Consider the following 13,680-nt stretch of genomic DNA (forward strand, 5'->3'; position numbering starts at 1 on the left):
GACTGGTCATCATGACGAGGTGGAATGACGGCCTCGGTGGAGACAGGGAATCCGTATGCCAAGGCAGAGCTGGAGACTGGAAGTCCTGAGGCACATCTGTGAGAGTCTTGAGGCACATCTGTAGGGGAATAACCTCCTTCAATCTCTCAAAATAATTCCCAGTGGTCAGATGCAGCTTACCCTCAGTGGTGGGAGTGTGTGCCCTCTCTATGCCCACTAGGATGGACGATTTTAAAGGCTCTCGCACCTGGTCAGACCTCTTGTTGAGCTTGAGGTGTGATGGGTGTGTGTGATCCTGGCTAGGCTCTGGGTCCGGAGTGGGGCTGGTGATGTCTTCCTCCACAAGTCTGAAGGGAAACGGTGACCCGCAGTTGACCAGCTCCCCCTCCACAAGCCCAGTAAATGTCCAAAGGACACCTGGTGTTGCGTGTTGGTAAGGCATGCCAGTTATAATTATAATAAAAATAAGATAACAGAAACACAGGTGCACTGAATAAACAGTAGATAACTGCAATCAAATTAACATTAACATGAGAACAAAAAAAATAGGGCTATATATACACAGAGTAAACAATGGGAGCTAAATGAAATGCAGGTGAAACTAATCAATAACTATGGACACAAACAGGTACACTAGGAACTTGGTGTTTCTGAATGCCGGTGACACTTTTCATATTCAGGAACACTCAATCTAAGTACTTGTGTGATTTTACTCAATATGAATGAATATGAAAATAGTTAACTTTTAGGCTACTTAACTTTTAAGATTGAAGTAAAAATATCAGTACTTTGACTCAAGTACAGGATTGAAGTATTTCGTCCACCACTGCTAATCACTCACTTGTCTGACACCAAACTCCATGAAAGCCTGACATTTTGTGACCGTTTAAGTCCCCCATTAATGCCAGAATGTGAAAACATCCGCTCTGCTTTTTGCTGTTGCTTTAGTCACCATGGAGATCTGAACCACAGTACCTTTAGAAAGCAGCTGCCTGCAGTAATTCAGAGACCGTTACAGTAAGACCCATACCATGTCAAGTTCAATAGGAAATTATTTAGTACCTATAAACCTCATGCTATATAGACAATAAAATACATGTATCTCAATTTAATCTCCCATTTCAAGTATTTCCTGCATTTATTTAATGTCTTTTTGAAGCTCAGGCAACATGTACGTCTATCACAACCGAGCATATCTGTGCAGTTGGAGGAGGCCTGCAAAAATACCTTGACAGTTACTTTGAACTGTATCTGCAGGTAGAATTATGAAAGTCCATTAATGAGTAACCAAATATTGTCAAATAAATAACATGCAGGAACTTGACTTTGAACAAGTTCACAGTTTTGACATCACACCCACCATGTGAAAGACTGTCTGAGTATGGCTGGTCCTTTGAAAGAGGAAGTGTATGAGGAAGAGCACAAAGGAGGATGTGGTCAAGCGTTTAAATACCTCACACGCCACAGTGAGAGGCTTTTTACCTTCAACAAATGCCGGTTAACAATGCGACGTGCCTGCAATTCTACCGCAGCAAAGAGGGCCTGTCCCTGCTCTACAGCTCTGCCATAACCAGAACTTTGCTCTTATAGACAATTTAATGAGATCTGGCTGCACTGCTGCGTTCTAAACATTTCTGCAACCTTCACTCAGAACAAGGCCAACAGAGCATCGGGTCAGAATGAATGTTTCTGCTAATCATCTGGAGATGTTTATTTACATTCCTCTAAAGCAGCCGTGTGCATCTGATGGTCGACGTCACAAAAGGGGTTCAGAATATGAGCAACCAGATGAAGACGGCAGATGTATATTCTATCTCTTCTTCTAATTTATGAGCTTCTATAGTTCTTCAAAACATGTATAAACATTTGTAGCACGCCGGCTGTGTGATATATGAGTGAAGGAATGGAGATAACTCATTGTTTATTGTAATGGTGGTGCTTAGACACTTTTTTCTGGCTGATTTATGCCATGTGCATGTACTTTATTGACATCACTTTAGATTTCAGTTACCACATTGATCAAGAGGAAGACATTATATATTAATGACAATGTCAATATTGCACCACCTGTGATGAGTATGTATTACTTATTTTTATTGCTTGCCTTTAAATTAACTTTATACTGTATTCTGTTTTTATTAATTATATAATGTACATTTTAATGTATATATATATATATATATATATATATATATATATATATATATATATATATATATACACAATTGATTATTATTTTACTTTGAATAATTTGATTATTATTATTACTATAATTTATTTGTATTCATTTTTTATTTTATTCTTTTTCATTTCTTTATTTATTTCAACACTTTTATTTTCAATACATTTTCTAAATAAAATAGTGACACCGCTTGGTTAAAGGGTAAATTCACCCAAAAATGAAAATTCTCTCAATCTTGTTCGACAGCCGTAAGACCTGCGTTCATCTTCGGAACAGAAATGAAGATATTTTTGTTGAAATCCGATGGCTCAGAAAGGCCTTCATTGACACCAACAAAGTTTCAAACCTTTATGAATCAGTGTATCGCTCATGATTCGGATCACCAGTATCACGTGATTTTTTTTTTTCACGTGCAGTTTGACACGCGATCCGAATCATGAATCAATACACTGATTTATATCCGTTCTAAACTTTATTTTGAAATTAGCCCATCACTATATAAGTCGTTATTTAGTTTTTAGTGACAAAAACTTTTCTTGTCGCTTCATAAAATGATTGTAGAATCACTGTAGTGAGATGGGCTTTGTAACAACGTCTTTAGTGCCTTTATGGGTCTTGAGAGAGGAAATGACATTGGTGTCAATGAAGGCCTTTCTGAGCCATTGGATTACAAAAAAAAAAAACTTCATTTGTGTTCGGAAGATGAACGGAGGTCATACGGGTGTCGAACGACATGAGGGTAATTAATGAGAGAATTTTCATTTTTGGGTGAACTAACCCTACATAAACCTCCCCCATCCTTTTTATGTGATTCTTCTTTTATTTCTGTGCGCTAAAGCAAACATTTCTGTTGACTCTGTATATTTTTTAGTTTAAAGTAGAAAGATTGAATGCATCTTCAGTTCAGGTTCAACTTACTCTGAATTAAATCTACTTGACTTTGCTGAACGATCAGCTGCCTGTGCAGAAGATTTCTCATTTATAATGTATGCTGTGGTACTTTCTCTATAATTTAAGCCATTATGTAGGCTTAGATTCAATTTTAGTATTTCAGCTGGAATCCGCACTCAAGGGAAGGGGCCAGATATAGACCAGCCCTTCCCAGCTCCATTAATGGGCAGTGGCAGTGGAAAACCATTAGTATAGAAGGCTTTCATCATATTTATATGGCCCAGTGAGTGCAGGTGTGTGTTATCACAATCACATACAAGGGAGATCAGAATCATAAAGGAGGCCGAGCAGGCACAAATGAGAACGTGATACAGTCAGCCCTCTACAATATGATCAGACATTTGGATCTGTGCCGTGAAGGTCATGGCTGTTCACAAACCTTTCCCCCATTTGTCATTTGAATCCTTTGTTTCCTCACTGTCCACCCAAGGCAATAAGAGGTGGTCTTTTCTTTTTCAAAGATTATTCTGAGACATTTCCTGCATAGCAAAAGGACACTTTCATTGCCATTGAATCCTGTGAGGGTGTGACACTTGTGGAAAAACTTGTACAATATACCTGCATTCCCAAAATGTTTTTGTACATCCTGCTAGGCTCCCTTGAGGTCTATATTATACCATTACTTCTCGACTCATTTTGCTTTAGACATACACAGACATACACAATTCTAAGATTGTTTATTATACAAAATGTAAATAAAACTGTCCTCAAAATCAAATATTTATTATTAAATTATTAAAAAAACTTTGAATTGTGCATGTCCAAAATCCAGCATAAAAATGAAAAGTAATGAATTTGTACTGATGGAGCAAACACTGGGTTAAATATTTTCAAGGTAGAAAATAATTTATGCCAAATACATAGTACAATTTGTTTGGACTCACAGCCTGTGACTTCAACAACAATACGTGAAACGCATTTTATCCTGGTAAAACATGGAGCTCTGTCTTGTTTTTTGATTATGCTATGCTATTATGCCTTTTTATATTTTTTTTACTTTCTTTAGTGTGTAATTTTGCTGTTTGAACATGAAAAGAGTATGCAAAGTTACAACGCACAAAGTGCACACTAGGGAGTTAAAGGTGCACTATGTAGTACTTTTGCAGTAAAATATCCAAAAACCACTAGGCCAGTGTTATATATTTTGTTCAGTTGAGAACTTATAATATCCCAAATGTTTCCAACTATTTGTAAATTGTGAGAAAATTGCTATTTTAACTAAGGACTGGGACGTTTGAGCGAGTCGCCTGTCACTTGCCTCATATCTGCTTTACCCTATGTTAGACAGTAATAATGCAAACAGCTCTCAATATGCACCTTGACCCAATTTCTCCATCTCAAAACAATTCAATACACAATACAGTATAATCCCCAATCCATATTTACCCTGTTCCAGATAAAAGCGAGTGGAGTGACCACATTAAATGTAAGAGGAAACAGGCTTTGTTGTGTGTAGAAATCCAGCTTAAGCCTTAATGTCAAAGAAACAAAGCTTAATGTCACATGGTCCTGTAATCTTTATGCTTGGTTTGCAGCATATATATATATATATATATATATATATAGCTCTCAATTTCATGAGAGCTAAATGCTGGGACAGGTAGCAATAAGAGGCCGGAAAAGTTAAATGTACATAAGGAACAGCTGGAGGACCAGTTTGCAATTTATTAGGTCAATTGGCAACATGATTGGGTATATTGACGGCTAAAACTCTATAGGTCAAAAAGAAGCCGTATCTAAACATGATCCAGAAGCACAGGCATTTTCTCTGGGCCAAGGCACATTTAAAATGGACTATGGCAAAGTTGAAAACTGTTCTGTGGTCAGACAAATCAAAATTTGAAGTTCTTTTTTGATAACTGGGACACAATGTCATCCGTACTAAAGAGGACAATGACAACCCAAGTTGTTATCAGTGCTCAGTCAGAAGCCTGCATCTCTGGTATGGGGTTGCATGAGTGCATGTGGCATGGGCAACTTACACATCTTGAAAGGCACCATCAATGCTGAAAGGTATATCCAAGTTCTAGACATCGTCTCTTTCAAGTAAGACCTTTGATTGTCCAACATGACAATGTCAGACCACTTAATGCATCAATTACAACACCATGGCTGCATAGAAGAAGGATCCAGGTACTGAAATGGCCTGCCTGCAGTCCAGATGTTTCACCCATAGAAAACATTTGGTGCATCATAAAAAGGAAGATGTGACAAAGAAGAACTAAGACAGTTGAGCAACTAGAAGCCTGTATTAGACAAGAACGGGACAACATTCATATTCCTAAACTTGAGCAACTTGTCTCCTTAGTCCCCAGACATTTGCAGACTATTATAAAAATAATATATATATATATATATATGTTATAAAAAGAAGAGATGCCAAACATGGCCTTGTCCCAACTTTTTTGATATGTAATGATACCATGAAGTTTAAAATCAGCATATTTTTCTCTTAAATGTATACATTTTCTCAGTTTAAATTTTGAAATGTCCAAATCATTGCATTCTGTTTTTATTCACAATTATATATATATATATATATATATATATATATATATATATATATATATATATATATATATATATATATATATATATATATATATATATATATATATATATATAGGGGCATTTCAGTGTCTATTCTGAAGGCATTAAGAATACACTGAGAACAATAGCTCAAGTGGTGCCAACAGTCTCTGATTATAGGCAACACACCCAGCTGGAGTTGCCCCCATTTGATGTCAGTTTTGTTTAGATTTGTATGCTCTGTGAAACATTTTAACTCTGGCAAAAAGTGCAAAAGATAAAAAATAAATAAAATAAACATTAGTATTAGTAGCCTAGTAACTCGATTGTGTGAAACGATCATCTGATGTCAACAAAGCTACACCCTTGAGGGGGTGACCCGCTCCATGTAGCCTAGAGTAAAACTGCTGTTTAGAAGACTGATAAATTTCGTTTTAATTTCATTAAAAGTACATTTTAATATGAATAAAAAACAAAACGTGCTGTTCATTTTTTACGAGTAGCCTAAAACTTTAAGTACAGAAGAGTGCTGTTTAAATGCTAATGATCCAAGCATTTAGGTTTTTGTAATGATCAACGTAGGCTATGTCATTCAGAGAGTAGCCTTATCGTTTTATTACAGCATCAGCCTAAAAGTATCTTGCAGATGAATAATATCTTCTGGAGAGGGCGTTCCTTCTCTATAACAGGGATGATTCACGGATTCGAGCCAGTGTGTGATGCGACTCTACACAGAAAACTATTTGACAATCATTCATTACAATAGCTGTCCTGTGGCACACACACACCACTGAAATGAGGACAAAAATGGCACAAGACGCGCTGCATGAGTCTGACAGGCGGATGCAGGTGAAGAGTTGACTGCATGCGAAAGTGGATCTATTGCATAATCTGACGGAGCACAAAGAGAGGAGGCAGCGAGGGAGCTTCATTTTGAACTATGGCGGCAACAAATCTCATTATTCTGACATAAATTTTGATAACGGGAAAACGTGCCATCTTAGAGAACAGCGGCGAATCGTTGGATATGAAAATAAAAAACATCCTTCCTCAACTTTAAAGTTTAAATTCTCGTTACGAGGTTGCATTCATTTGCTACCTGTGCAGTGTGCTCTAAATTAACACTAAACTGACTAGCTTATGTGAGTTGGTAGGTTTTTTTTAAGCCAACATCGGAAGCTTTTAGAGGTAGGCTATTTGTGCAGCCTCAGAAACCGTTCAAATGCTGGAATGGATTGGTGCTGCTTGTTTGATGATTTTAATGGCCATACTCTGGCCAGTGGTGAAGTGTTTTGGAGCAGAGAGTCACTCCACGCTGCTGCTTCCTCGGCGCGAGAGCAAAAGGTCCGCGGAGAGATGCGACTCGAAACTAGAGGGACAAGGTGAATCAGCCTCAGTCGCCTTGATATGCAAGCCGTCTGCGCTGGCAAACTACCTTCTCAAACATTGCATGACTTTTTGCAAGTCTTTATCGATACCAAAATGGAACTGGCGAATGAGTTCGTCTTTACAAACTGTTTACGGCGCTTTCTGGCCGTTTGACTGTCCTGTGCATTTCATCCGAGATCATTTGCAGTTGAGTGATGACGGACTCGTGGCGCTGGACTGGGCTGTTGTTGGTGCAGCACATCACAAGAGGCGCAGGACTTCCAGTAATTCCACAAGTCCGGTTCTGCTGATCATTCCCAACTCGTTTGGGAAAATTACCAGAAATGTGTTAAAGGTAAGCTAATTGTCTTTTTTTTATATAATCTTGTCATGTTTTATATTGAACAAAGTACACACACGTTACGTAACTTTTATTTTGGATGCAATTCATCGATTTAAATAAATATATATGAGTGAGATTTTATAACTGATTATTTGTGTTCTCTGACCCATTTTTATAGAACCAAATATGACCTTTCACCTTTGATCTTTCAGTGTGCTAGCTATGCAGCTTGATCTATTTATCGAATAGCCTACGGCTAAAAGTAATTTTACATTTTAGGTTTTATATATTTACATATTTTTATGTTTACATTTTGAAATGTCCAAATCATTGCACAATTCACTATATATATATATATATATATATATATATATATATATATATATATATATATATATATATATATATATATATATATATATATATATATATAATGCTAGCTTTTGAATTTAGGAGTACATCAAGGCAAACAGTACTTGAAGACTTTTTGTTGTGCAAGTTTTGTACATTCATTGTCTATTAAGTTTCTAACAAGTTGCTACATAAAGACTACCAGATGTTGGATAAATGGTAAACTTACTTTCTTGTGGTAGTCCTTACTTAGCAACCATATGTTGAAAAGTCCAAATTTCTGTCTACTTGAATGGGGAAAAAGGGTGGTTTCATACTTTTTTTTGTATAGCACACACACATACATACACAACATTTTTTAGGCTGGTCCAGGCGGATACTGTACATGTATTCAACAGTATGTTCAATAAATGTACTTTGAGTGAGGCATCATTATGCACAGTCTGAAATTAAAACTGAAGAAATTAACAAAAAACTAATTAAAACAATAAAATGTATTAATCCTCAGAAGCAAGGAGCAAATTAGTTTTGAGATTACAGTATGAAACTGAGGTACATCACAGGTGACGTGAATACTCTGTTTGACTGTATTGAAGTGTAGTGAAATTAAAGTGAAGATGCTGCATGACTTTTTCATTATTTCTGGCAATTATAGCATGCATGATAGAGCCCCTCTCAGACTCTTGGTTGCAGAGTCAGAAGTGAGTCATTCCTCCTCAGCAATTTGGAGCTCACTCCATGTTCCAGACCTAAAGCTCCAGGCAACTTTAAGTAAACTCATTAGATTTCACACTCCATCATGGATGATTCCTGGAGAAATGTACTCTGTGCTCACTGTAACTTTGTTAGCTGTGCATTGTGGAGAAAATAATGTGTGAAGCTCTTCTACTTCTCCTTTTTGTGTAGGGCATGACAGAGAGCAATAAGGGTAAAGGTATCTTTGTTGATATATGGCATATACAAGTCAAAGCACTGCATTCTTAAAAAGGATGGTTCTTTATTGAGATCTCCAAGAACATTTAAAATCTATGGAAACTTTCCACTGCACAAAAGGTTCTTTATAATGGAAAAGGGTTCTTTAAATTATTAACCCTTTTCCACTATAAAGAACCTTTTGTGTAAAAAAAAAAAAAAGGTTCTCACATAAACGTTCTTCGGGAAAACAAAGTTCTTCTATGGCAATGCTGCAGAAAAACCTTTATTTTTATGAGTGCACTTTTGCATGGCCAAGTAGTCAGTGGGATAATTTGGTGTGTGTGTGTGTGTGTGTGTGGTGCGTGTGCGTGAATTTTTTTTTTCACATTTGGCTGTGGGCTGTGATTAGACTGACTGTTACAGTAACTGCATTTAAATTAGTACAGGCACAGCTTTTTTATAGAACAATAAAGTTATGCATATGGTTCCCTTTTAGTTTTATAGGTTTGGCATTGTCTCTTTCATGTTTGTATGTAAGTCTATATGTTCATATAGAAACAGAAAGGGCTTTGTTTGGGGTTGAATTTTAGTCCACTTTTGTTTTCATGTGTTTCAGAGGAATGATAGTTACGCTATGATCATAGCTCACTAGGCGAGAGGCTGCACCCAATTTTCACATCGCAAAGCAGTGTGTTTCCTGGCTCTTTACATGGGACGTGAAAATACTGTGGTTTACTTAGGCAGATCCTTTTTCTACATTGTCATATCCATTTGGATCTTGGCCTGATATGTAATTTGCTATTATGATTTGAATAGAGAAATTGCTGTTACTTGTTTTTTGCAATTTTGCTCATTGTAGGAGAAGAAATGTTGACAAGAAGTAAAAGGTAAAAGAGGAAAGGAATGGAGATGTTTCCGTCCAGATTTAAACCCTCATCTCCCATATAACATGGTATATCATTTTATCATTGAGCAGTACATTTTTAATTCTATAATAAATAGAAATAATATTTCATAATTACTTCTATGTAATGAAGCAGTGTGGGGGGTATTTGCAGCTCAAGCTAAATTTATTTACCTTTGTCTCGCTCATGAATTATATGAGAAATTGTGGAAATATTTTGCACTCTGATGGATTGTTTGTTTTATAAGGACTCTTCAGACTTGTGAAACTTGAAGAATTTGGCATCAGTGTTGCTGGTCCTTCCATCGAGTAGGCCTAACAGAATGTAACACAACCCTGATGTTAACAGCAACAACAACAAATAAATACTATGTACACACACACACACACACACACACATGTATGTATGAGATATAATATAACATAAAGTTTATGGCAGTGCTCGGCTTCAAAATGATGTGTATAGTTTGGAATATTTGTTTTTACTTTAACCTAAGACTACTTATTACAGGTGTGGACAAGACTCAAGCAAAACATCTCTGTTTATATGCATAAGAAGGTAGGTCTCCTGTATGGTATATCTGGCATGTGACCGTTTCTGTTTTTAATCCTCAGCTCTGCGAGGCAGCTCTGAGTCATGGCTACCTTCCTGTGATCTTCAACCGCCGGAGTCAGAACGGGACACCACTCTGTACTGTTAAGCTGCAGCAGTTCGGCGACCCGACCGACCTGCGGGAAGCGGTGCGCTACATTCGGTACCGGCAGCCGGCGGGCCAGATCTACGCTGTGAGTGAGAGCACTGGCTCAGGACTCCTCCTGTCCTACTTGGGCGAGTGCGGCTCCTCCAGTTATGTGACCGCTGCGGCCTGCCTGTCTCCGGTTTTCCGCTGCCAGAACTGGTTTGAGAGTGGACCGACCTGGCCGTTCCACTGGGCACTGCTGCTTTACCAAAAAATTTGCCTCAGCAGGTAAGTTTATAGGGAGGATGTTGTTCCTCTCAATTACCTCAAAATACCTCGGTTTATATTCAGGACTATTTAGAAATGGACGACCACTGTCAACAGATGAATTTTTTTTAATTTATTTTTTCTGGATTTTTTAAAAATATGTATCAACATGATTAAAAAGATAAAAAAATGTTTAAAAAAAAAATTAAGTAGGACACTTAAAGTTGATCAAATCAAAATGTCGCATTGTCTGCAGACGATGTGAGAATTACGTGTTTCGTAAGAATTATGGTAAATCCAAAACAAAGAAATAAAAAGTGGAATAAGAACATGTATGCAAGGCAAAATAAGAATACATATTAATATAAAAAGCAGGTAAAAGAAAACAAAATTTAATTCTTTATATCGTTTTGCAGTTTAATGTAAAAATACTGATTCCATTTCCTTTTTGAAGCGTTGAATGCCGATATATAAATGAAAGTTTTGTTTTCTTTTTCAAAGGACACAATAAGGCATTTCTAAAAAAAAAAAAAACAGCTCAGGGTGATCTAAATTGAAATACAATGCTGTTGCCATAACGACTAGCGATGCGTATCCAGTGCTATTGATTTTTGTGATCTGTCTAAACGGGTTGCCTGCTCGAATCGATAATGATAACAAAACTCTTCCTTTGCTGTTCTTCTCTATTATGATTAAACTCGATAATGTGTTAAATCCCATCTGCAGGTATAAAACTGTGCTCGGGGAGCTTGTCCACACAGACAACTTATTCTCCAGCTGCTCTTTGAAGGCAATGGAGGAGGCGTTGTTCTGTCATTGTGGCTTAAAAGGGGCGACGGCGGAGGGAGCAGGTAGCTGGGAGGCGTATTGGGAGCGGAACGACCCTCTGAGGGACATAGATGAAGTGGCGATTCCCGTGCTGTGTGTTTGCAGCCAGGACGACCCCATCCGAGGGGATGACCAGGCCACGCTCCCGTTAGAGCTTTTTGAGAGCAATCCACATTTCTTCCTGCTTTTGACTGCCCACGGAGGCCACTGCGGCTTCTCCACATCGGACGAGGGCCCGATCGTCTGGAGCCACCAGGCCTTACTCGAGTTCTTTCGCGCCACCACTGATTTCTTTGCAGCGGAGGAGCGTGCCAAGCTGGCGGCCCGGCGGAGGGGTGTGAGTGGAGCTGGCAAGACTTTCCGCCACCGCAGTGTCAGCACATGCAAAAGACTGCCCGTCTGCTCGCATAACATTCATGCCATTTACAACTGGCAGAGGTCCTACACCAGATGATGGTGTGCACAGAGGTTCCCCTACTTTGTTTGGGATTTGGGAGAGACCAAAATAGCAAAGAACACTGCCAGAAAAAGATAGATTAAAACCATTGTCTGACCTGCGGTTTACATTCAGAACTATTTAGAATCGGGCTATCACAGTCAACAGATGGACAGCGCATGTCTTTGATAATGTTAAAACATTGGTTTTTGTGGAGAAAAATGCTGAAAGATGTTACTGAATCATGGTTTCAAAAAATTTTGTCAACTTTGAAAAAACTTTACAGTATTTTTTGGTTATTATTGGGGGGTTTTTTTCCAGATAAAAAAAACTTATCCCATAAGTTAAAAAAAAAAAAAAAAATTCTTATCCCATTTTGGCTCACTAAATTTGTTAGGATTTATGGTTAAAAAAGTTTGCCAAACTAACAAAAATGTAATTCAAAATATATTCTCTAAAAACAAGCCTTAATATATTTTAACACCCATTTATCTTGGATGTTTATATATTTATAATAGTGCTGTAAAATCGATTAATCATATCTAGCATGAACCTTTTTGTTTATTGTATTTAAATATATCTTATATGTGTTTGTGTGTATGCAAACGTATGCACGCATGCACACACGCACATGCATACATGCATACATATGTACACACACACACACACACACACACACACACACACACATACATACATACACATATTATGTAAAAAAAAAAAAAATAATAATAATAATTTTATGTCAGATGTGATTAATCAATTTGACAGCAAACATTTTTTGTGATAAAAATAATGATTTTTTGCATTGTTGGATGCCAGTATATAAAAAAACTTGTTTGTCTTTTTCAAAGGGATTGGTCCAAAAAACAAAAATTCTGTACCTCATGAATGTTTCAGTACTTCATTCCAAAAAGTAGAGAATATTAGAATGGTACATTTTAATATTAATAGTCCCTTTGGTACTTTGGACAGCAGTAATATTTTGCATTAGCACATTCTGTGCATACAATAATGAAAAGTAAGCTTCTGTTCAGTGCTATTTTTCCCAAAGACTGCTAGTTCATTTAGACTTGAGGCAATTAGAGAAGAAGCCTGTGGAATCGGAGTTAAGAGTCAGTTGGCACTGCTGGGGTTTCTTATGACGTCATTCTGAGGTTTCAGGGAAAGCTGGTCTCCCACTGACAAGGGTGGAGCTAGCTTTGCAGATGTTCACAACTCCAAAACTCGTTCATTCCCCGCTGTTTTTGTTTTCTGCCTTTTCTGTCTCCATCTTAAAAATGTGTAATGTCAAAATGGTGTCAAACCTCTTCTTTAAATGATCTGTGAACATGGTAGTTTTCATTAAAGGGTTTCAGCTAAACACATTTATGTATGTGAATCAGGTTCTTGTTTGTAAACGCTACGTCAGAGGTATAGGTTATGCAACAGACTGCATGAAACAGAAATGGGATTTCATTTACTCCCACAGCTGTTCCTGAGAGCAGACTCGCAAAGTGACTGAATAACTGAAGCATTTGTTAGCATTTAGTGCATTTAGTCACAAAGCTTCATGCTATCTGGTCCTGAATCACACAGTTCATTTGATGCATGGTCACACTTATACTGGACAGCCCCAAAAATAACTTCAGCCTGGAGCCTGAGCTCAGAGAGAGGAGGTATGATTAGAAGAGACAGTCTCTGCAGACTCCAGCTCTGACGTTCAGCACTACAGCTATAACTATAGGCTCTACAAAATGGTCTCTTCCTCTATTGACTCTTTATAATTAACTTGTATATCAAATCATGTCATTTTTCCAGTTAGTGTCATCCTGAAAAGAAAAAAAACAAAACATTGTTGCTATATGTTCTGTCATTGAATGTGTATGGCAGTAATATGATTGGATATTTATGGCATCTGTTCAAAGGTTTGAGGTTGGTACACTG

The 13,680-nt window shown here is 37.4% G+C and overlaps 1 protein-coding gene across 1 annotated transcript; it reads left to right on the top strand.

Annotated features, from left to right (window-relative positions):
- Window positions 1-6,320: 6,320 nt before the first annotated feature.
- Window positions 6,321-13,121, top strand: abhd15a (abhydrolase domain containing 15a). The gene is made up of 3 exons (XM_067451736.1): window positions 6,321-7,385; window positions 10,159-10,511; window positions 11,217-13,121. The coding sequence occupies exons 1-3, from the start codon at window positions 6,885-6,887 to the stop codon at window positions 11,770-11,772; spliced, it is 1,410 nt and encodes a 469-aa protein (XP_067307837.1). The 5' UTR covers window positions 6,321-6,884; the 3' UTR covers window positions 11,773-13,121.
- Window positions 13,122-13,680: the final 559 nt, after the last annotated feature.

This window comes from Pseudorasbora parva, chromosome 8, assembly GCF_024679245.1.
Source record: "Pseudorasbora parva isolate DD20220531a chromosome 8, ASM2467924v1, whole genome shotgun sequence".
In the NCBI taxonomy this organism is placed as follows: domain Eukaryota; kingdom Metazoa; phylum Chordata; class Actinopteri; order Cypriniformes; family Gobionidae; genus Pseudorasbora; species Pseudorasbora parva.

Coding starts and splice junctions, on each gene's coding strand:
- abhd15a (XM_067451736.1), top strand. CDS start 6,885: ATGCTGGAATGGATTGGTGCTGCTTGTTTGATGATTTTAATGGCCATA. Junction 7,386..10,158: donor TTACCAGAAATGTGTTAAAG/GTAAGCTAATTG, acceptor TTTAATCCTCAG/CTCTGCGAGGCAGCTCTGAG. Junction 10,512..11,216: donor CAAAAAATTTGCCTCAGCAG/GTAAGTTTATAG, acceptor TCCCATCTGCAG/GTATAAAACTGTGCTCGGGG.